Source organism: Wyeomyia smithii, chromosome 3 (genome assembly GCF_029784165.1).
Source record: "Wyeomyia smithii strain HCP4-BCI-WySm-NY-G18 chromosome 3, ASM2978416v1, whole genome shotgun sequence".
In the NCBI taxonomy this organism is placed as follows: Eukaryota; Metazoa; Arthropoda; class Insecta; order Diptera; family Culicidae; genus Wyeomyia; species Wyeomyia smithii.
In genome coordinates this window covers 260116842-260141691 of record NC_073696.1, presented here as the reverse complement: position 1 = coordinate 260141691, position 24850 = coordinate 260116842, and the positions used below count along the sequence as shown (strand labels likewise).

The 24850-nt window shown below is 38.7% G+C and overlaps 1 protein-coding gene across 2 annotated transcripts in view; it reads right to left on the bottom strand.

Annotated features, from left to right (window-relative positions):
• LOC129731909 (relaxin receptor 2-like) overlaps window positions 1-24850 on the bottom strand; it is a 182245-nt gene that overhangs the window by 51835 nt on the left and 105560 nt on the right. For both annotated transcript variants that reach the window (XM_055692280.1, XM_055692281.1), the window contains 5 exons: window positions 24728-24799; window positions 24432-24548; window positions 23930-24115; window positions 23350-23823; window positions 1765-1838 (listed from right to left, as the gene is read on the bottom strand). In XM_055692280.1, the coding sequence (XP_055548255.1) occupies window positions 1765-1838; window positions 23350-23823; window positions 23930-24115; window positions 24432-24548; window positions 24728-24799 (923 nt within the window). The remainder of the gene's footprint in view (window positions 1-1764; window positions 1839-23349; window positions 23824-23929; window positions 24116-24431; window positions 24549-24727; window positions 24800-24850) is intronic.

Genomic DNA, 24850 nt, shown 5'->3' with positions numbered 1-24850 from the left:
TAAAATTTTAGCTAGTTACCAACCTGAAATGATAATGCTGTCCCTAAATCAAACAGAAATCACTACGAAAGCACTAAATACTCCGAAAAAACGTTTGCCGATGGTTTGTTTACTTTCGTTTCGATATGGCGATAACTGGTGTTTCCCACGCGTGCTATGATCCATTCGCATGTTGCCAAATGGGGAACTTCTAATTATTTTGTACCGATTGTGGCAATACTGATAAAATGTTTAGTTCGATAAAAACACCACAATTTAACAGTTTATATGAATGGATAATTCAATTTCAATGCGAAGCACGTTATTTTCAAACTTATATTGTTATTAACTTGTTCCTACCAGCGATTTCAAAATAGCATGTCCACTAATAAAATGATAAGAACTCGTATGAAATGGAGGTAGGGCCTGAAAAACTTTAATTTTTTAGCAAAATAATTATGAACATTTATGTTTAATGATTGATTATCAAAAAGCAAATAGCATTTATCATGTTTAGTATTTTTTTTTCGATATTAAATATTCAATGTCTTTTAATTTTAATTTTTTTGAGCAGTATAGCCATAACTGGTGCTATTGCTATAACTGGCGCTCCTACCCTATGATTTTTCGATAAAAATATACTAAAAGCATCGAAAATCGTTGAAGTAGGGACTGAATACCAGTTGGCCAATTGCGAGTTGTGATGAAAGATTTTAAATCATTTTTTAATTACGGGTTGCAAGTAGGTAGCACAAATATAACCTATCATTGGCAAACCGTTGAGTTGTTTAATCATAGACAGAGACTTGAATGGCATGGATGGAGCCGTACACTCTGTGTTGGTCATGGTGAGTTGGTCATAAAATGGGTTGCAATACTGATGTGGCCAGCAAGGAGTTTATTAAAAGGACAATATACAAACAGGAATACATACAGAGACGATTATTGAATTGAAACGCATTGCTAAACAGAATGAACTTTCAACCATCAACTGCAGAAATGCAATTTCTAATTTAATTTTCGTCCGATGAATTCCGCATTTTATTGTTACTGGTTTTAGTTCTTTTTCGTTGCAACATAATTCATGTAATCGTTTAAGAGTTCAACCGAAAAATAATAAAACTAGTTTTCCCGTTCAAACGATTGCGGCTGAATTATTGTATGATAATGGATTCTTGAACACATCTTAAATCGAGCCGCAACCAGCCGTTACAAAAAAGCTACGGAAACTGTTTCCACGTTAACCCCTCCGGATAAGTGGGAGAGCTATAAAAATAAATGTCACTATCGCTAAACAATTTACTCGCCCGTCTTGGCTGAAACGGCAACCGACACCGGCCAGTGCCTGTGTGACCATGACCACTCAACTCGCACGGATTGGTACGTGACGCCGTCTAGTGTAGTAACCATTTCTTTCCACCCTGTGTTGTATATTGGTTCTAGTCTGGCATGTAGGAGTGGTACACGTTACAAACAATTGACGTTTTATGGTTCAGTTAACAACTGAGGAGAACATCCATTGTTGTGCAAATGTTTCGCTTTTTCCTACCCTGATAGAAATCGATTCAAATAGCTATAAACAAGCGTTAGCAAACCGTTGCCGTAACTTTACGAAATATTTCAAAATATGTCAAAGCTATGATAACCGCAATCTAAAAGCAATTAATCGTTTATCCCTTAGGCTAAAGAACGGTCTCCCTATCTTGTGCCCCAAAATTAAAGATCAACCAATTTACGTCACTGTTTGCCATCAGCCACTCTGCTATAGCAATCACAAAAACTTACCTCCCAGGGCCACCAATTTGACGACAATCACCGGCATCCAGCAGAGGCAATCGGTCGCAACTATGATAGCGAATCTGGAACGAGATGAGATAGAAACGGAAACCAAGTCACGTGTAAGTAAATCGCAGCTTCGAAATGAAATATTTAGCAGAAAAAAAAGAGGAATCTAGTGGCCACAAGATAAGTGCCGGATGAAGGGCACATAGCCTTTCTCGCTTTATCTCGATTGGGTGCCCGTTCACTCCCACATACACGGACCAAGGGGGGCTTTGTAATGCTTCTATCATCCGCTGGCAGTAAAAGTGAATTTTCTTCGGCTGGATATATTATGTAGCGGAAACAAAAAAGTTACTACTTTCCTATTTGGCTAAATTGCTGTCGGCGCGGAGCCCGACTGAGTAGTGAAAGGGCATCACTTAGTTTGACAGTTGTCTGAGTGAAAGTTTCCTACGTAAGTGCTTTTCATGAATATTGCTTTTTTTCTAATTTGAAGACAGGAATGCCATTAACAATATGAGAAGAAATAATCCAAAGGCAATGAAAAGTCAAGTCTCACTGTATTGGATGTGATAATACGAGGCGCGATTAAATTGGAGCAGCTCCTCAAAAGGCGGCTACGGCTATCAGAGAAAAATATTTTTTCCTTAACAAGTCTAGTTAACTGCTAGTGGTCGGTTGGCAGCACGGTTGAAAATCAGTACGCGGTTCCTGTTTGCTGTAGTTTTATTTTTCAAATTATGAGTGTTATTCATAAAAAGAAATTGCAAAAATAGTACGTTATAGTAGAACTATGTGTGGTGTGTACGAATGTGATGTACGGACCTCGTCTAACAGGATTATATGGTTGAATTTTATCAAACAACCAATCAAACTTAGAGCCTATTTGTGTGCGGTTTGGAACTATAGGTGTGGAAAAGATAGCACAAGTGTGTTTTGCGGAAAGGCGGGTGAAAAACGCTATAGCTTGCATAAATACACGCAACATGACCAAGCGAGTGATGAAGGAGGGAAAGCGAGACAGACAAAATCAGCTAGGTATCTTATGCCTTTCTTTTGCATTTTCTGCATTTTTCAATTCGCGTTGACGGTGTTGCTGAGATTTGTTTGGTTTTTGCGACCGAAAAAGAAGGAAGGAAATATTTTTGCTTTTGTCATCACGCACATTTTGACAATTACATATGAGTGTTCACGTAGGTGCGAACAGCCTTCAAAACCTCTTTCAACGCGAATAACCCGAATGTGCTGCGACGGCTGACGAAAAAAAAAACTGTCAGCCGACATAACACTGATGCACAGGTTGATTGCTATGACCGTGTTTTGGTAGTGGTGTTCATGTTCACTACGCCACCAGTTATTACTGCGTTGGGACTTGTGTGTGAGATGACGAATAGTTTTATATGTTCATTTGAATGTTTTATTGACGTGAAGCTTATTTTTAATAAGATCTCTTAGAAACCCATCATAGGGAATGGGCAAAATTTTATTGTGCCTGCGCGATACTGTTCGTGTTTTGTGAATTCTCTAGCTTTTGAAATTTTTACTCCCCGGTTAGTTTTTAATAATTATGCAAAATTTTCGTCACGAAACACATCCGGAACGATAAAATGAATAATGATTGCTTTGGCATTTTGCAAATAGATTCCGAAAGTTGTATTGTATTTTTATGCTCATACGCATTTTATCTAACTATCGGGCTTTGAATGCATGCATGTTGCCAAATTTTCAATTTAATATAAATATTTTTTCTTGCGCCTAAGAAAACGACGTCGATTCCGCTACGTTGTTACTATCCCTGTCCTTGGGCCGGTTTTCGTAATGTAATTGATAATGTTGATTGTGATTGATAGTAATATTTCGGGCCCCGACAAACTAACAAATTGTCTACATGAAAAAATTGTTCGTCAGATTTTCTACTCACCAATCTACGCGACATAAACGGATTTATAAAAACTTCGGCCGTTTCCATGTCTATGGCGCGCTTAACATTTACGATAATACTATGAATTCGTCGAGCTTGATAGCTTCGGTACGGTAAGGAAAATTTGTTAGATCGTACGCTAGCTAATTTTGTCCCGTCCATTTTTTTTCTTAATTTAGTTCATTTTGCATTCATGACTACACTTGTTTTTTTTTCCTTAATCATTCGTAACTTTTCAGATAACATTCAGTGAATTAATGAAACAAAACCAATTAAACCATAGGCCAGATTACTGAAAAATACGTTAAGATCAGAGCAATTTATATTTGTTGAGTGTGTGTATCCATGCGATCGTATAGAGTTTTACAGTCGATACTTTCCAAGAGGTTGTATTATCTAAGGATAGATCAACAACGCGCAACAGATATCTGTAAAAAGAGGGTCACCTTACGTGGCTGTAATATGAGTGGCGAGGCGTCAGCGTGGATAGAATTTTTGTAAGATTGTGTAGTCGGCTGGAATAAATAAATAATATCTCTCGGAAGTAGTATAATGACCTCGCACGGAGATGTCGGAATATTTGAGTTTGTTTAAAATTGGTAATATGTCCCGTAACCTCGCGCTCTATCTTTGCTGTGCATTAGCAAACAGAATAAGTTAGGATCGCATTACGACTTTCGTGGCCGATATGGACTCATAGGCGCTCGAACTCAGCGCGCCGTTTACCAAAACGAGCCCTGCTGCAAACCCTTCCCTTATCTCCAACATCCCAGTGACTTTTCGTGGAAGTGCAGAGGTGTTCTCGGCTTCCAACAAAGCGAAAATCACGTCAACATATTCCCATACACAATCCTTCATTGACCTGCATTCGGATGCGGCCGGCGCTGGTATTGCCCAATATAAAGATTGAGGTCATCAGTTTTTACACATTGAGGATGCATGTTAGTCCCAAGCATCATCTGTTGGTTCTCTGTGTAATTACAGCTGATCTGGCAATAACGGAGTAGCAACCGCGGGCGGTCAATCATGCTCATGCTCATGCTCAAAGTCTAGTTAACTGCTAGTGTCAATTTAATTATCCAAACACTGTCCCATTATTGCTAGGGAGGCCAATTCCAAAATACTTATGGCATCCTTCACCAAAACATTGGGGCATAGTGTTGTATAGTATCAAAAGAAACCATTATCATTTCGTATTAAAGCAACTCATGGATTTAAAATATTCAACAAACTAATACTAATGATACTATTGGTATTCAAAATAGAATTGCCATATTTATTGCGCTAACTTTCCAACACAAATTACATTCTGATTTGAAAATAATCAAATCTTGAAGAACGATTTGTTTGTGAGCGCACAACAAAGCAAATTATGCGTAATTGTGTACTTTCATTTGATAATCAAACTTTGCCAGACATAGAATGCTACAGTTGGCCTTCACCCGAGTTCATGCTTAATTCCGTACTGCCTACTGTCCGAACTCCTAGAATCAATGCACGCTACCTGCATTGACAATCTGCTTATCGGCAACAGTCTGGCTGACGGCGGACATTTCGAGGCAATTTGTTTCAATCGAAAGTGGTTGTTGTCTCGTCGCCACGTTTTCCACGAAAAGTAATTTCTCTTCAAGTTCGCAGCTGAGTATTGACAGTGAATCGAACGGTGGACGGGACGGGAGATTCTCATTCTAGTCAACACAACAAAACAACTTCAATAGGACGGAAAATAACGAACACCGGAAGATGCCGATTCCGATCGGGCAAATCGAAAGCGGATTGCCTGTCTTGAAGGAAATTGAATTCGGCATCCGCAATCTGAAAACGGTCGCATTTTTACGAGAAAAAAAGTTTACACAAACGAAGTGTATTGTTACTTTCGGAACAAACATTCGGACAGGTAAGCAATACCATTATTGTACGAAATCGTTCCCGAGTAGATGCTTATTGTCATGAAACTAAACCAACCAATAGATGTTAATAGTCGCTATCCATAGTTTAGATACTAAAGTTGCTTTTATTGCCCTAACCGAAACCCAATTGCAGCGACGCTGCAGTAATAGCATGACTGCGGTCCTAGTTTCGGCATGTGTCGCTACTACACAGGAAATTCCGAATTGGTGTCCATCCCACGCGTGTTAGGATTTCCCCGTTGAAATATGAACAATTTTTGTCAGTATAATCGACAAACGCTGTGTGAATCACTGGCGCCATACGCGAGTTAGGTTTCTAGCTACGGACTATTGGCACACTGGGTACTGTAAAGCGGCACATAACTAAGAAGATTTCATCTTTAATATGAGCTCTAATAACAACCTTGTCCTATATTGATGACTACCAGGAACAAAGGCATATTGCGCTCATTAATCGATAGCAGTTTGCGAATAAGACGAAGCAAGGCTGGTAGAAGAGATATTATAACAGTTAAGTTAAACATTCGTACAAGCGAGAAGTTTAGATGCCATAAAAAAAATTTTAGCAGGCGTATTGTTTGGTTCTAACAATAACCGTGGTTTCTTTCTTTAAAGTCTGATTTTTGTTATATTTCAAAAAACAAACTGGTTTTGAAAAACACATCCAATTTTTGAAATAATTTAATGAATCTGTGTTAGTAAAAAATGCTTCTTAATGTCAGAGAAACACTTTGCCGGTTTATCACTAGTTGAACTATTTTAACATCCAGGATAGCCATGAGCATATTTTCCCAATTTACTGCACATTTGAAAAACTCACTTGCTACGTTCATCAAAGCCAAGCGAAAAAACAGTGACGAATCACTCTAGTGAGAAGTCACAGAAGTACAGCGCTGTACGCACTGCTGAGATAAACCATCAAAGACAACTTGAGTTTTCTTCTAGAGCAGCGGTTCTCAAACTGGGGTACGCGTACCCCTGGGGGTACTCGAAAGCCTTCAAGGGGTACGCGAAAGAAAAATCAGTAATGGCGGACAAAGCAATTTTACTTTAAAATACTTTATTTGTTTTTCAATCCTGCTCTTAAAACTTGACTGTAGCAACCAAACAAACCCTAGTTCAATTTAAAACCTAAACAAGACTACCACAATATGATCTACCACTTCTCCCTCCCGAAAAACCGCTTCTGGAGCCTGTCTTCTCGTATTCTAATCAAATGTGAGGTCTTGAACCGTCCCGTGATTGAAAATTTTGAAAGGTTAATCGAACTTAATTCTCAAACCCGTTTTATGACATTGTATTTCAATCACATGTCTCAGAATATTAACCCTTCTTCGAATATTCCAAATCGTGTCGACTTATCAAATACTTCTGATTCTACTGTGTTTTTCGATACATCCATGATAGAAGAAACTCGTGGAATCCCGGATCATTTACGCGTGCAGCAGATCCCTAAAAAATTTTCCAATAAATACCGAAACATCATCTGCGACAATATGTACTACACTGACGGATCACTACTTGATGGGTCCACTGGCTTCGGTATCTTCAATAACAATTTAACCGTCTCCCATAAGCTTGATAATCCTGCTTCTGTTTACGTCGCAGAATTAGCTGCAATTCAGTACACCCTAGGGATTATCGAAAAAATGCCCACGGACCATTATTTCATCTTTACGGACAGTCTCAGTTCTATTGAGGCTCTCCGATCGATGAAAGATGTTAAGCACTCTCCGTATTTCCTGGGGAAAATACGGAAACATCTGAGTGCTTTATCCGAAAAATCTACTCAGATTACCTTAGCGTGGGTCCCTTCTCACTGCTCGATACCGGGTAATGAGAAAGCGGACTCTTTGGCTAAGGTGGGCGCAACAAACGGTGATATTTATGAAAGACCAATTGCCTTTAATGAATTTTTCGCATTTGTACGTCAGAATACGATCATCAGTTGGCAAAATTCTTGGACCAAGGGGGAACTGGGAAGGTGGTTACATTCCATAATCCCCAAGGTGTCGACGAACCCGTGGTTCAAGGGGTTGGATGTAGGTCGGGATTTCATTTGCGTGATGTCCCGGCTCATGTCCAATCACTATAAATTTGACGCGCATCTTCGTCGTGTTGGGCTCGGGGAAAGTGGTATCTGTGCCTGTGGTGAAGGTTATCACGACATAGAGCACGTTGTTTGGTCATGCCCTGTACACCTGTACACCGTGACGCCAGGTCTAGATTAATAGCTTCCCTGCAGGCCGAAGGTAGGCAGCCGGCTGTTCCTGTTCGTGATGTCTTGGCGAGCCGTGACCTATCCTACATGTCCCTTATATACATTTTCCTGAAATCCATCCACGCCCCAGTTTAGTCCTATCCCCTTCCGCCTACATCCAACCAAACGACAAGAACACGTTAAGACCCCGGATCCGGAAACAGCAATCAGACCCGCACGATACTCTCAAGGCCCGATGGAAACAACCCAATATGCCAGTCCGTAATATCTTGGCCCAGCAGCGGAACAAATTTAATATGCTGCTTACCTATGGCAATGAAAACCATCAAACAGCAAACCTGTGCTTTTAATGCAAAATATTCTAGCTTTAAGTTAGATTTAGTTTTAGCTCGTAGTCGGCAGCGAGGATAAAAAATTTGCTTCTAGTTATTAAGATACTTTAGAAAGTAAGCTACCAGATATAATTGGCGCCGTTAAACATTGAATTGTATTTGTGCCGTGTCAATTAAACTATAGATGATGAAAAAAAAACTACTCCCTCCCACTCTGCAAAAATATTCCAAGCCAGGGGGTACAATCGATATGAAAAATATCGCCAAGGGGTACGCGAACAAAAAAAGGTTGAGAACCGCTGTTCTAGAGGAATGTGATGCCGAGTTGCGTCTTGTTTTTTTGTCAGCTTCGAGGCGCAAAGCAAACGCAATCTATTTTCCTACCCAGATGCTCCCCCCCATTTGATATATGCACAAGGAACTCACTGAAAGAGCACTGCAGTGAGCTCTGTTGTGTAGTTATTGTGCATAATGTCCTTTCGTGTGAGAAAGTGCTTGCTCAATTTATTATCTCTCAGGAGAGATATTTCCAACTCCAATTCTCAGGTACACACGATTCGTGGTTTTCTTCAAACCCGTGCGTCGAATTTCTCACCAGTATGAGAGCAGCTGTTTCCGCGGTGAAAGATATTATCCTACACGCTAGTGATTCTCTGAGGAGAAGCGACAAGCAAATTAACGAATTGCAGGGAACTAAACGCTTTGTGAAAAACACAGAAACAACCATTCTTTGAGCGAAAAACGAAAAATCCGGAATGAAAAGTTGTTTTTGTAGAAATCCGACTTTTTAGGTTTGATTTTGGAACATTTTTACAATTAGTCAATAGTTTTGAAAAACATCCATGTATAAAAAACCACAAGGTCCTGATGGAATTCCTGCTGTTGTTTTTAGTCGTTGTGCCACCGGTAAAACGTTCGAAACTATCGTGGCATTACTAGCCTCTCTGCTGGGTCTAAAATGTTCGAGATCATAGTAAGCGGTTACATGCTTTCTCGCACTAAGCACTATATCTCCATCACTCAGCATGGATTTATGCCGGGCCGCTCTGTTTGCACCAACTTATTAGAGTTACTTCATCGTGTATTTCGCAGATGGAGCAGAAAGCTCAGGTAGATGCGATTTACACCGATATCAAAGCTGATTTCGATCGTTTGGACCATACGATGCTCCTGTGTAAAATCTTGCGCTTAGGTGCTTCCCATCAGTTTGTTGAATGGCTAAGCTCATATCTTCGTGGAAGAGTTGTACGCGTAAAACTCGGTTCAAGTGTATCATCGCAATTCACCAACAAGTCAGGAGTTCCCCAAGGAAGCAACATGGGGCCCTTGTTATTTGCACTGTTTTTCAATGACGTGACACTGCTGCTAGGTGACGGCTGCAAGCTGGTGTATGCAGATGATTTGAAATTGTTTCTGAAAGTTCGGACTATTGAAGACTGCCGCCGTTTACAAGAATTTCTGAATGTTTTCTCCTACTGGTGTCGAAAGAACTGGCTCGTGGTTAGTATTTCTAAATGCAAAGTTATAACTTTCCATCGTATCCTAAAACCGATTATCTTCGACTATCGCATCGACGGTTTGGAACTGAAGAGGGTCGATCATGTAAAGGACCTTGGTGTTCTACTTGACAGTAGACTTAAATTCCACCTGCATCACAGTACGATGATTTCAAAAGCTACACGCCAGCTCGGCTTCATTTGTAAAGTCGCCCGTGATTTTGAGGATCCTCACAGCTTAAAGGCCCTGTACTGTTCATTAGTACGTCCACTGATTGAGAATTGTAACCTGGTTTGGTTTCCCTACCAGCTAACTTGGAACCTGCGGATTGAGCGTATCCAGAAACGATTTGTCCGCATTGCATTGCGTGAGCTTCCTTGGCGTGATCCCGCTAATTTACCACCGTATCCAGACCGCTGCCGTTTAATTGGTATTGATACTCTCGAGCACCGACGGTGATTGCATCAGGCAGTGTTCATAGCCAAACTGCTCTGTGGAGAAATCGACTCACCGAAGCTTTTGTCTCTTGTGAACTTTCGAGCTTCACAACGCGCTTTGCGTTCAATTGGATTTCTGCAGACCCCATACCATCGTACATCGTTTGGCTATAATGAGCCCATCACCGCCTTGTTAGAACTTTTACTCGTGTTGAACATCTATTCGACTTCAATGAATCCTTGGATAAATTCGTGCAGAAAGTCAAAAGAACGAACATTTTATCAACTTGACACTCAAACATTGTTATATTAATTAAGACTCGGGTCAGATAAATTATAGAAAATAAAAAAAATAAATAAAATAAATAAAATTTTCGCGTGTTGAAGAAAATTGAATGTATTAGAATAAAAAAGTCACTGCATTAGATTTCGCTTGTGGCGCATGTTATGGTAAATTGGCACGGCGCGCCCAAAAGCAGCCACTATCTTAGATTTTTTTTTTTTTTTTCAATAATAGTAATATGCCAATATTTATGTGTAGCTCAGCTAGAACTGTACACTGCGCTTCTCATTTCGACTCCATTCTATACACAACTAAGCATGCATAAAAATTACAAAAATACTGACATAAAGAGTAGCCAGGGAGATTACATATACATGCTCTCGATTCTCTCTGAGCGTGTTTGTTGTACAGTTAAAGATCCTTAAAAGAAATCCAAAATTTTAGTTTTTCACCCGTTGCACCCTAGGAAAAAATGAACCCAAATTCCCATCAATTAGAAGCCGCTGGGCTGGCAACCTGAAACATAGCATTTCTTATGTAAAATTGGTCAATAAATCGATTGGTGATAGTTTCATCCTGTGCAGCGCACGGGTAAAGGTCTAGATTTCCAAAAATACGCAAAAATAGAGTGAAAAGAGGCAAAACAGACAATTTTCCGTGCCCTGCACAAATTAAAACCATCACTAATCGATTTATTGACCAATTTAACATAAGAAATGCAATATTCCAGGTTGTTAGTCCAGCGGCAATTATTCAGTGGAAATGTGGGTATTTTTGCCAGAATTTTTATTTTCATTTTGCCAGATTTTTTTTTAAACTTAATGGCAATACTGGCTACAGCCGAGGTAATTCACCAGGTTATGGGGTTGGATTCCAGCAACTGTTATAACGTTACATGAGTTACATGAACGCTCAGTCTAGTTTTCACAATGAATTCACGTTCACTTTCCGAACTTTTTCTAGTTTTATGAAACAATGGTCACAAGAACGCTTCGGCTCTAATTCAGTTTTTCGCACAACCTCTCTCTTCGAGTTTTTGTTTAAAAGTCAAATCCAAAAGATGATTGGCGGTTAATATCTGACGCTCTCCACCGATTCACCCATTAACTCCACCGTCATTTCCCAAGGCTTTTTCGCCTCCGCCCCCGTGGCCGTTTTACTGAGTGTGTCTTCTAATTGATAGCTGCATCTCGTAGACGTCTGACTGCTCAGAGTACCGCTTGCAACTGATTCAAGATTTACTTGACCATTTTAAGTCATCCTTTATAATTTTTCATGTGCATCGCGGCATTCTTGACCTATCGGTAATTTCACCTGTTACAGTTTGTTTTGCCGATACTGGCATTTTTGCCTTTCTCCTAGAAAATTATAGCAATCACTTGCAAAACCGAAGATATAAAAGTGCTCCAAAGGGCCGAATGGCATATATTACTCGACTCATCTCGACGCTTTTCGCTCCCATGCACTTTTCGTGTTCCTTATTAATCCTATAACAACTGTGTAATTTTTCAGATCGATCGGTGGAACGCCCGATTTGCGCCCGATTTTTAATGTTTCCATACGATTTTATATGGGAAAATTCACTTTTTCAAAACTTATTCTCTATAAATTCCCAGTTGGGTCCTGAAAATATATCGATACATGATATTTGTAGGAAATTTTCCTGGGAAAAACTCTTCTGAAGACCGTAAGGCGCTACGATGCTTGTAGAAACAGCTATTCACCCCAAACTGATTGAATGTCTGACGGACGGCTCACCATTGAATTTTACTAGCAATACTGCTGTAGCATGCAAATGTGCAGCATGCAAATCGAGCGTTTCACCGATCGATCTGAAAAGTTACACAGTTGTTATGGGATCCATAAGGAACACGAAAAGTGCATGGGAGCTAACATTTATTTTTTGTCCCACCCTAATGTGTGTGTGTATGTGTATGTGCAGATTTTTATTCTCACTCACTTTTCTCAGAGATGGCTGGACCGATTTTCATGAAATCAATTGCAAATGAAAGGTCTTATTGTCCCATAAAACCCCATTAAATTTCATTGTAATCGGATTTATAGTTTAGAGATTATGTATCAAAATGTAAAAATCATAAAACATAATTATCTCAAAAACTACACAACCAATTTAAACAAAATTGATTTCAAATGCACGGGCTACCTGAAATACTCTTAACTATTGAATTTTAAAAAGATTGAACTTGTGGAAACTTATTAAAAGAAACTTGTTCTGAAGACTGTTTAATCTCACTTATGTTTCTCAGAGATGGCTGGACCGATTTTCATAAAATTAGTGTCAAATGGAAGATCTAGTTGTCCCATAAAACCCTATTGATTTGTTTTGCAATCGGACTATTACTTTGCGTGTTATGTTTAGAAATGTGAAATCCAGCTTTGAAAAGTAACATATTCCGAAGACTAATTGGACTCACTCACTTTTCTCAGAAATAGCTGACCCGATTCCCACAAAATTAGTGTCAATTAATAAATCTAGCTGCGTCATAACACCCTATTGAATTTTACTGTAATCGAACTGTAACTTCGCCTGTAATGTACCGAAATGTGAAAATCACGAAACTTCATTATCTTACACGCAAAAGTTCAAGCTTTAATCATCCAATGTGTCCTTTCAATTCGCACAGAATTTGCTCTGACTTCGCACAACCAATGCGTGGTACGCATAACGCAAAAGTTGTACAAGGAATATATTGACAGAGATCAAAATCAGAATATGTATCCAATACAAAAAATCGTAATGTCTCGGTAAACTTCGGCTTCGGGCGAACGATCAGTTTCGAAACGCTCAAAAAACCGTTCTTTACTTTCGCGAGCCGGTGCGTATCAACAGCTCGTGCATCCCTAAAAATCGTCAGCAACCGAAACAGCCAATGGCGAGCCTTGTTGCCGCGGAAGTTATTGACGCTGGTGCCAGTAACGCAGAACCGTATGAAACCAGAGTCATAATTAAATGCAAAATGTTTTGGACTAATCTCATGTTTTTGTTTATTGTTAATGATTGAATGATGTTTTCAAATGGCCTGATTCATGAAAGTGAATCGATCAGACAATAATTTCTTCAATGGAGTCAGTACCCAACTTATCAGTATTGATTGCTGGTTGCACTGTTTTAACGATGCCAACCTTCTAAACATCGGCTGATGCTCTATAGTTGTAGTGGTTTGGGGCTGCACAATTCATTCAAAATACGCTAGAGCATCAAATGCGTTATGCCCAACGCACATGCGTTGTACTGGTTCCAATTTTAATCAGTAAATGCGCTAATTTCGCTCATAAATGATCTGGTTACGCACACTCCAACTTTTGCGTGTAGAAACTACACAACCGGTTTGATCAATATTATTATCAGATGAGCGGGCTAGTTAAGGGTTACGTGATTTCAAAGTTTTGCTGCCTCATACGTTCTCATTTCATTTGATTATAATCGAACTTAAGCAACCATTATGTATCAAATTGTTAATAAAACAACAAAAGTCTATTATCTCAAAGATTACATAACTTATTTGAACATAACTAGAGTCATACGAACGAGTCATCTCTCGAATTTACAAATAACTAACTTCCAAATTCATTGATTCCTTGCGTTGTGTTCAAAGTCTGCAAATGCACGACGAATCGGCCATAGGATATGATCAAAGTCGAATAACAAATCGTTTGAAATTATTGGTTTTATCGAAATGACAACAACCTCGACTGTTGGCTTCTGTACATCGCCTTAATTCTGAATATATTCATATTGGGTGGTATTCTGTCATTATCAGCAGACTTACTGGCATCAATCTGACACCGGAAATACCCATATTGGGGGGTATTTAGTTATTTTGGTTGTTTTCCACAAACTAAAAGCGGTCGTCTTTAAATTCAAAATGGTTTCCAGGGTCAATGTTTGGTTTCTATGCATCATCTCGATCACGGAAATATCCATATTGAGTATTATTTGGTTATTTTCGACTGTTTCCTATAAGTTGCCATTTAGCTATTCAAAATAGTGCCTGAGGTCAATTGTTAGCTCATTGCATCATTCTGGTTCCAGAGATACTCATATTGGATGGTATTTGGTTATTTTAGGCTGTTTTTCACAAACCGGAAGTCGCCATCTTGGATTCCAAATTCTGGCCTCTGAGCGTCATTCTGGTTGAATGTTTTTAGAGGTAACGAATATGTCCATAACGGTTCGACGCCCCTCCCTCTGGAAGCACATGTTACTGGGAAACAGCCGAAAATGATCGAATAACACCCAATACCGAAAGTCGCCATCTTAGAATTCAAAATGGTATCTGTGGTCGATTTTGGCTCCTGTATATCATTCTAGATCCGGATATTGTTATATTATTGGCTGTTTTCCAGAAACCGGAAGTTGCCATCTTACAATCCAAAATGTTGCCTGAGGTCGATTATAGAACATAACCTACCAAATATGGTTCCATTTATTAGGTTAACTCTCGAGAAGTGCAGAAACTTGTGTTTCATTTGTATGGAACCACCTCCTTTCCAGAAAAGGGAGGGTAGTTCAACTCTTATGGACATATTTGTTACCTCTTAAAACATCCACATGCCAAATTCGGTTTAATTTGCTTGGTTTGTTCTTGAGATGTGCAGAAATTTATGTTCCATTTGTATGGGACCCCTCCCTTCCAGAAAAGGCACCAAAAACCTCTACATACAAATTTTCCGGTCGATCAGTTCAGTAGTTTTCGAGCCTATATGGATCAGACAGACAGACCGGACTGCATTTTTATATGTATAGATTGCAACATCAATATTTTAGAACCTTTTAGAAGCGTTCATGTAAATCTATTTCTACAAATAAAAGTTTGAATGAGAAAGGCTGGGTCTGACCGCTGCTGGGTGTAATAATTTAGGTTTTACTTGAACAAGTTTCTCAATACAATTTCGAAATTTCTAGTCTACTTCCGCCTTAAATATTTCTAATATTTTTACAGTGTATCTTTTTCAGTTTTCTGGCAGGAGCTGACACCCAAACCAACTAAGAGCTGGGCGCGTTCTGATTCTTCGTAAAGTTTGAGTGGCAAAAGTTTTTGGATTCGGAAATGTCAAACACGTAAAAACGCCAACAAATTAGGTACACTTGCAGCGCTGCCATTCATGGAGGAAATATTTGTAAGTTTCTCTATATCTAAACATGCTTTTATATTTTTTATTGAACTACATTACTCTATTACATCAGAATAGAAATCCTTTGCATATTACCTGTCCTACTAATACAATACCCGTAATCCTGTAACATCTATGAAGGTAGTATACGTTTTAACCTTCGCGAACAAATATTGAACTAACATCTCTACATTGATCCTCCGTAGGTATTAAATGAAAGACTTTATTGTTGGATTGCCACCTACGATGTGTACAATCCCATATGCTATGCTGTGCTTCTAGTATTTGTTCAGTATTTTTATTTCTGTTTATTCAATGCCTAATAGCGTGTTTACGAGTTTCAAAATTAAAATCTGTAACCACCATTGTGTTGTTGACGTAGAGTTATGTGTTATTGCAGCATATATAGGGGAACAAATTCAAAAACCGAAAATATCGAGAGCCACTTCCGAATGCTTAAAAGTCAGTCAGTTTCCAACGGATTCCCTTAACGCTTACAGAAATCGACTAGAAAATTTCATATACGTAATATTGAAATGTGTATTGTACTATTGAAAAATGTGCAGCCTTGTTGATCCGACAGAGCAGCAGCTGATATTGGCGCAGCAAGGCTAAGCAGGCGACTCATTCGATCGCAGCAATCCACACAGACCAACCGGCGGACCGCAGCACTGTGTAGCATTGCTGACCATGTTCGAATTTGTCGCATCCCTCCTCACCCAAGTAACACACAAAACATGTTAGAAAATATTTCTCAATGACAGTAGTCATATAAGAGTACTATTAGAGCATTCGAAAACTTGTGTTGTTATTTTCTTGCTCTGGAGATATCATTTTATATCATGAGTGTATTTCATAGATTAATAAATATAAACTGCTTTTGCTTGTCTTTAAGTTGTGTTCATGATGTTATCAAAACAGTACAGAAAACAACTTAAAATAAAACATTTGTGAGAAGTTGTTCTTCATCAGTAATTCCACCACACTTCGAAAACAAGCTCCTTTTTCTAGTTTTGGAGATGTTTTTTAATAACATGAGTTCAAAAAACAAAAACTATGATATAAATGGCACTTGTCTTCAAGATGTCTTCCAGATGTTTTCTTTATTATAACAGCTGTGTAAAAATGTCTAGCCGAGGCAGCCGCGCCAGTTCAATATTACACGCCCAATAATAATTTACGTACCTGTAAAGTGCTTTTCCTTTGGTTGGTCTTAGTATTCAGCAGCCAGTTACTTGATCATATTGTTATTAAAATTATTTAAACGATTTTTATTCAAACTATTTGAGTTGGATCGAAATGCGCCATGAAAATGTAAACAAAACGCTTGCAGTGCAACCAATGTCACGCCAATTTTTGTTACCGTATATCTAACAGCGTTTTCTAGTTTGTTATTTTATGTCTAGATAACGTTAAAACTATACGAAAACAATTTTAATACTTAAGCGACAGAAACAATTCATTTTGAAAGGTTGAACATTGTTTTTATCATCAATTTATAATATATTAAAAGTGCCGCTGACGAACACAATTTTCGATCTAGCTGCACTGCGCGTGACAATACATTTGCGCATGCGCTGGGTAAATGTTGTCATAGCAACACATTTGCACATGCGCGCTGGTGTGGCGAATTCTGACCCACGAATGCGCGAGTTTTTTCATTCCACTAGGTCAGTGCAGATCAACCCAGGAAAAAAGAAACGACATTGCGATTTATTAGGCAAGTAAGAAAGAGATGCCAGATAGTTGTTCACGAACTAAACTCATGCGGTGTTGGGCTAAATTGAGACTCTTTGCAATTAAATGAATCAGTAATCATTCTGTAATAAATAACATTTACTAACAGAAAACCGTATCCAATGAATGGCGCATGATTTTTTCAGAAGTAAAATGCAATGTTTCACCATGAAATTTGACGCGCACGTAGAACTTTGTATTAAAAGCGTCAAATAGCTGGTCTAATATTATTGTTTATTTTTGGTGAATATTCGATACGCCATAATCACTATTTTTTTCCTTTGTAGTTCCTAATATAAAGCAGCGTTGTTCTGCAATATTTTTATTCTGAAGTTTTATGCTTGCGTCAACGATGTTTTTATTAGTTAGCAATTACAGCTTGAAAATAACTTGTTTTCCATGTTTTTTACCGCATTGGTACTCGAGATGTATTTTGCAGCTTCAGTCTAGCAAGTTGGCTTGCTTTCATGAAGTTATATAATACTTCATATAGCACCAGTACTTGTTCTAGTAGCCTTCGATTTTTGCGCTTTTCTGGTGATAGAGATGTCATGGAAAAAGTAAAGTCAACTGAAATCAATAACCGAAAGTTGTGTTGGAGGGGTTATCTTAACTATTCGATAACAACGTGTGTAACTTGGGCATAAGCCAAGAGTTTCATTTCTCAAACCCACCCATAACCACGTTATAAGGATGAACGGTGTGGTCTTAAATTGGTCTGATCAAGTTAAATACTTAGGGCTAATTTATGATAAGAATCTTACTTTCAAGGAGCACATTGAAAATATCCAGTCAAAGTGCAATAAGTATATCAAATGTTTATATCCTCTTATCAACAGGAATTCTAGACTTTGTCTCAAGAATAAATTGTTAATTTACGAAAAAATTTTTAGGCCAGCAATGTGATATGCAGTTCCCATCTGGACAAGTTGTTGTACAACCAGGAAGAAGACACTTCAAAGGATTCAAAAAAAAATTTTTAAAAATGATTTTGAAGCGTCCTCCCTGGTTTAGCACGAACGAGCTACATAGGCTCACTAATGTAGAAACATTAGAAACTATGTCAAGCCAAATTATCAACAAATTCCGACAAAAATCGTTGCAATCCTAAATTGCAACGATTAGCTCACTTTTTTGTCAGTAAGATAGTTTTAAGTTTATTTCAAGTTTTGTTTTATTCCTTTTTGTCCCTTGACAAGTAGGTTTATTATTTTTCCTACAATAACATTAACTTAACTGCGAAAGCTAATAACATTCAATAATAAAAAAGCGTACAAATATATATATATATATATATATATATATATATATATATATATATATATATATATATATATATATATATATATATATATATATATATATATATATATATATATATATATATATATAAGTTACGAACGCGATTGAGAAGCTAAAAGCCCAACAACAACAAATCGCAGCAACCCTGGCTGCGATGGAAGTTTAACAACAACAATAACAACAACAACAACGTGCTACGATTATTCGCACCCCGCGAGTTGTATCGAGAGCAAGTACAGTTGAAACCACCTGTAATTCTTGCGTTAAATGCTTTGCCACGCCAACCAACCCGGCGCGATCATCAATAACAAAACCTTCCACTCTGCAGCAGAACTCAGCGTACTACCTATCGATGCGATAGCACCGAGAGTGCCGATTTAGCAGAATGGGCATAATGACCCTTGGACAGCTACGACGACGACGACGGCGACGACGACAATCGCGAGCAGTGTAACATTTTATAAGTAAAATAAATCATTATTGTTTTAACTCGTAAACGTAGTAGGTCGTCCTCACGTCAATCCGAACATTAATTGTTGCAAGCTTATAACTTATATAATAGTGTTGAAATGTCACCATTTGTGGCAGAACACACAATTCTAATTCTGAATAGATATTAGTACATAAATAAATCATTACAAACATTCCCCCCCTATTAAAAAAAAAAATTGTCGCATCCCGTTTGCTTTCAGCGTTTCCAGCCACTGCTAATAGCTATGAGTGTGCTGGTCTAGCTGTGTTATTATGTTTTGTTCGCTTGCTTAAAGTATGTGCAGAGTAGAGAATTACAAGTGACCTAAAATCATTCCGTGTCATCGGTGAATGGCAATCCAAAATCAAAGCTACTTTTTGGTGGTAACCTAATCAAACACCATAAACTGAGGTGACCTTGATCACTGTTTTGAATATATCTTAAATATTTTAAGAATATGCTGAAAACAAAATTGTTTTGAATTTAACAAATTAATACTGGCATGCATTGAGCAAGATCCAGTTGCTATTTCAAAAGTTTGGCAACAATTCTGCTGCTTTCAAAATTCTCTAAAAAAAATTTAAATCAATCATCATTCCGGGGTGACTTTGATCATTTCATTGTTCTGATGAGTTTCTAGTGAAACTTTTTAACTTTAATAAACTTTAACAGTCTAAAACGACTTTAATGAGTTAATAAATATGAGAAACAATTTGAGAGCCATTCACATTCTACTTAAACAGTTTATGATGACAAAAGTTCAAGATTCATACAAAATTCTCAAAATATATATGAACGATTGTCTACTGAGAGGGAAGGCGGTCTGAAATCATCAAAAACTAGTCCACGTGGAATAGGGCTTATCCAACACTCCTAAGTTGCATGTTACGTGACGTCTTGGGTTGTCGTTAAAAAGAAAATATGTATTAAGTTAATAATTGGAACCTAACATTGCCTTAAAAGAAAAAAAATCAAAAATATTATTGGTGATCAGCTTCATATAGGGTATCGAACGTCTTCATCAGTGGTTCTCTTCGGCAGGTTTTTGCATAAGATTGCAGCAGAAAAGCTGCCGAAGAAAACCACTGCCGAAGACGATATTTTTTTATCTTAATATCTAACCTGGTAATAATATCAACACTTTAAGCATCGCAGGTTGTTGTTGGTATCTGCTTGAACCGATTGTTTGTGTGCAACTAAAATCGCTCAAATTCCAGTTTATTGCATGCAGAGTAGCAATGCAAACATATTTAAACTCAATCAGTGAAGATCACGACAAATTCAAAGCTCTACGAGCGTTTTTTATCACAAATTCAAACAAGAGGTTGAGTGATCAAAGTCACCTCGATTTACGGTACTAAAAAAGAGAGTCGAAAGAAAACTATCACTGAAATTTACCACTCCACACCGATAAATTGATAAGCCCCAATAGCGTGTATTCCTGAACCTATTGCAAAAACTACCTTGACATAAGACAGGCTGTCGTAATTCTACGTTAAGCATGCGGTCGTGTCTAATAAACAACCTCTCCACCTTTTTTTTCAGCCCTCCTATATTACAGTTTAGACAATCACAGTAAAAAAATAGAGAAAAAACTGAATTTAAGGAGGGGTGTTCCATAAAAAAACTCTATTTCGTCGTGTTCAACGTACAGATAGGACATCGCAGTATTCAGCAATTGTTTTTTTTAATTAAAAAAAAATTAGAGAAAATATGTTTTTTTTATGTAACTGTTTGGTGGATTGATCGAAAAACCAAAAACAAGCTTGCTGAAGACATTGAGTACACAAAATCAATTTTTCATAGTCAAATCTAGAACGATCACGATTTTTCGAATTTAGACCACTATGCACTGTGGGATTTTCAAATAATTCTTCCCACCAATTGGTCGGCGTGCGACCAGACCGAGCCAAGCGCCATTTTCTTAAAAACTGAGTTATTGGCACCAGTGGATGTGCAAACTGATGATCTATGTTCCATAAAAGAATGAAATCATTTGAACAGTTCATAGGCGTGTTATAGTAAAAAATCTCTGTTGCACTTTGTAAAAAGAACGAAATCGCGTTCGACCAGAGTGAACCATAAACACAGACATGGTATTTTAATAAAGTGATTGTTTGTGATTTGAAAGCTAACTTTGCGATTTATTTTAATCAGTAACTGATTTCTCCGCTTCGGACAGCTCGTTAATACGACTGTCATCAGAATTAGATAAATAAACAGCCAGGTGGTTTTCGTAGAGCCGAATTTCGTTTCAATGGGCAAATCACTTTTTTTCAAGATCTTGTTGAGCCAGACCGAACCAAGTGCATTTTATTTCCATTTGATAAATTTCAAATAATATTAAATTTTTTCTTGTAACAAACGTCAGGACTGGGTCAATATACGTTAAATCAATAAAATTAGACAATACCCGCTTCAAAATACCAGAGCATTTCATATTGATACTATCTTAACACTTAGCACTTGGTGCGCTTTGGCACCAGGAAATTGAGCAACAGAAATAAAGCTTTACTTGTCTATCAGCTGTATAATTTCTTATACAGATTGGACTAAGAGATAAAGCAGCGTTGATATCTATGTATTACGTTTGACTAGTGAGAAAAATTAGCTTGTTTAAGAGGCAAGACGATATGTTGTAGAAAATACGTTTGACCAGACCGAACTGAAGACCAACTTTTAAAATTTTTGTTCGACCAGAGTGAACTGAGTGCGTAGGTGTCAAAAATAAAAACCAAATATTTTAGCAATTATTGCTATTTTTCGTGTATTAATGATAAAAGGACATTCATTGAGCCCTGTTCGTAACATATTTGCATTGAAATTAACGATAAGTTCAAACACGATTAATTTATGGGTGGTCAAACTTCAAATTCTCATTACTCAAAACATTGTGTTTGGCGCTTGGCTCGGTCTGGTCGCACGCCGACCAATTGTAAATGTAATATTTGGAAGTGTAGAAATTATTTTGGAAGTTGTTTGTAAAAAATGTGGCTAAAAATCGTGCTTTACATTGAGTATTTCTTCGTTTTAGTATCACTTTTTTGTACTTTACGACCTTCAAAAGGGCATTACTCAAAAAAGTACCGTACGATGATTTTGAAATTTTAACCAGAGATTTTGGACGTCATAACGAATCGAATGGTGTACTCAGATTCTTTGGTGCATTTTTTTATAATAACGGTCTGTGGGAGCACCGTGCGCTCGTTATCTTCGACTAATTGAAATAGGCGCTACTGCTTAAACCGTTTCTTACCCTACGAGCCTAAGCCAGCAGGTGAAAGGTGTAAGTCATCTCCTACAGATGACTTACGGCTTGTGAGTGGAGGGAGATGTACCGGTGTGATTCTCAGAATTAGGAAAAAGGCAATTTACATTCAATTCCCATTTCAGCAATCTTCCGTTGCATACTCTTAAATAGTAGCTGTAGGCAATTTTTCATTATCAGTGCTTTCAACGCACCTAGTATTTCAAGTTCCCATGGAATACAAAGTATATGGAAAAGAAATGACGTCGGCCGCGTGGCCTAAGTCGAATATGTAAATAGAAGAACGATAGGATGAAAAAGGACAAAGGATAGAATACGATAGTTTGTTCTCCTTAACGAAGTCAAAAGACACAAATTTATCAGTTTACAAATTATCCTTCTGTCCTGTTCGAATTTCACTTAACGAGCAAGCCAAGAAAGTTCTTATAAAGTTCGTATTAAGTTTCACGAAACTTTCTTGCTGTACAACAGCACACTACACTAGCCAACCGAGTCTCATTCCGTTTGAAAGTTTCTGATAAGTTGTTTGATCTGCTTTCTCATCCCTAATCTTAACACGTAAACTTCAAAAACGCCTGAAATTGAAATTCGGTCCGGAATTTTACCCATACTTCTTTGTTCATCATGATAGTTCAAGAAAAGGTTTTGTTGAACCTCATTTCAACCTTGAGAACCATGTTGATTCTTGACTCCTGACTAATGCTTCGCTTGACATTCGACAACTGCTAACGGCAGATTTATTGACAGAGAATGTTTTATTCTATTATGTGTGTTCTTTGGAAAAGAAGTTTTACTGTATTATCGTTTGACTGGATTGAAGAATAAAGCACAAAACTTTGACCAATTGATTCCCATTGTTCAAGCAATAAAAAGTTTCAACTTAAAGAAGAAACAAAACCAGTTACCACGCATCATCCGACTGAAAAATGAAATGACGGTACTGGCCGTCCTCCTCTCCTGATGCTAAACTTTCGCAAAAACCAATCGCGTCTCAAGTGCATCCTACCGACAGGGCTCATAACGGGTGTCGGGTTGGAACCGTGCCAAGAATTGGATTTCGATCTTCACTCACCTTCTGGCCACAATCTTTTCCCGACAATTGAGGGTGTTCCGTGTCTCGTTACGCGACACCCGAATGGCTTGCAACATCCGCAGATAGGACGTCCCGATGAACAGTAGCGAGAATGTGTTGACGAGGATGAACAGCCCGGCCGAGTACTCCCAACCGACCGCGTACGGGTCGTGGATGTGGATCGAAAGGCACACACCGTTGCTGCCGTAGAAATGCGACCCGAAATAGTCGGTCGCTGACAATGGGGCGGCCGCCGCAGCAACCGCAATACCCCACAAAAGCGCCAGACGCATGATGACACGTGTTTTGCTGCTGGACCGCTGATACAGTGGCCGGGTGACCGATATTAGCCGGTCCCAGGTAACCAGCGTCAGTAGCAACGTGGAGGACTGACAACTGAGCGTGCTGAGAAATCCACAGAAGGCACAAACCGCACTCGAGCGCCATTCCTCCTCGAACAGCAGATACTGGCCTCTGCAATAGGTGGGTGGGTGTGGGAAACAAATATTAGTTTCAGGTTAGCCACAGCTGGGACAACTTTTCGGGGCCAATAAACCATAAACTCCAGTAAACAACTCACCGAAACATGATGTCGGCGCTGGCTATAATCGCCAGATAGATTCCCATTAGCAGATCACTGGCCGCCAGATGTCTCAAATATAGCGAATGTTCGGCGTGCGCCTGGCTGCTCCGCGTTCCGACCACATACCGACCGAACAGGACCAGCAAATTGCCACTAATGCCAACCGCTGCCATAATCCACACGCTGTGGGAAGAAAAATAAACAACGCCATTTAGCTTGAGCGTAGCATGCAAGCTGAAAATCATAGTCATCATCTATCATCTCTGCTTCCGGAATCAAATGATAATCGGTTAGATTCATCCTTCGGAATTAAATGTTTGTGTTAAGTGTTCAATTTAAACTTTTCAATTTGTTATAATGAGGCTATTTTGTCTCAAACTCTTGTATTCGAGAATTAAAATCGCAGTTTTTTATATTTTTTGATGCGTCGCTGAATTATTCATCTAATTTAAAATTACATTTTGGAGTTTTCAGACACACCTTCCAAAAACTCACCTACCTAGCCCTCAGTACCGGGTTGTCCAACAGGTGACTCTTGCTGCTAATGCCATCGCCCCGGGGCTCGCACACCCGCACATGCAACGCCGCCTTGCAGTGATGGAACTCGGAAAAATGTCTGCAACGAGTTAAGCAAGCAATTTTAAATCGGAATCCAGCCAGTCCCCGCCGGCCGCCTCCGAAGCAGCTACATTCCGGCAAGCCGGAAGGCGATAAATAGTTTCAACCGCTCCCTTTCCCCCCCTACGCAACGCTTTGACTTGGTTCGGTCGGTCAGCGTGGATGAAGTCAACTTACATGTAGTTCAAGTTGGTGAGATTTTCCAGCACTCGTCTGTCGATTCGGGTGAATTTATTTCCCTTCAGATTCCTGTTGTTGCCGAAAAAAGCACATAAACACAGCTTAGAACCGGAGGCGAAA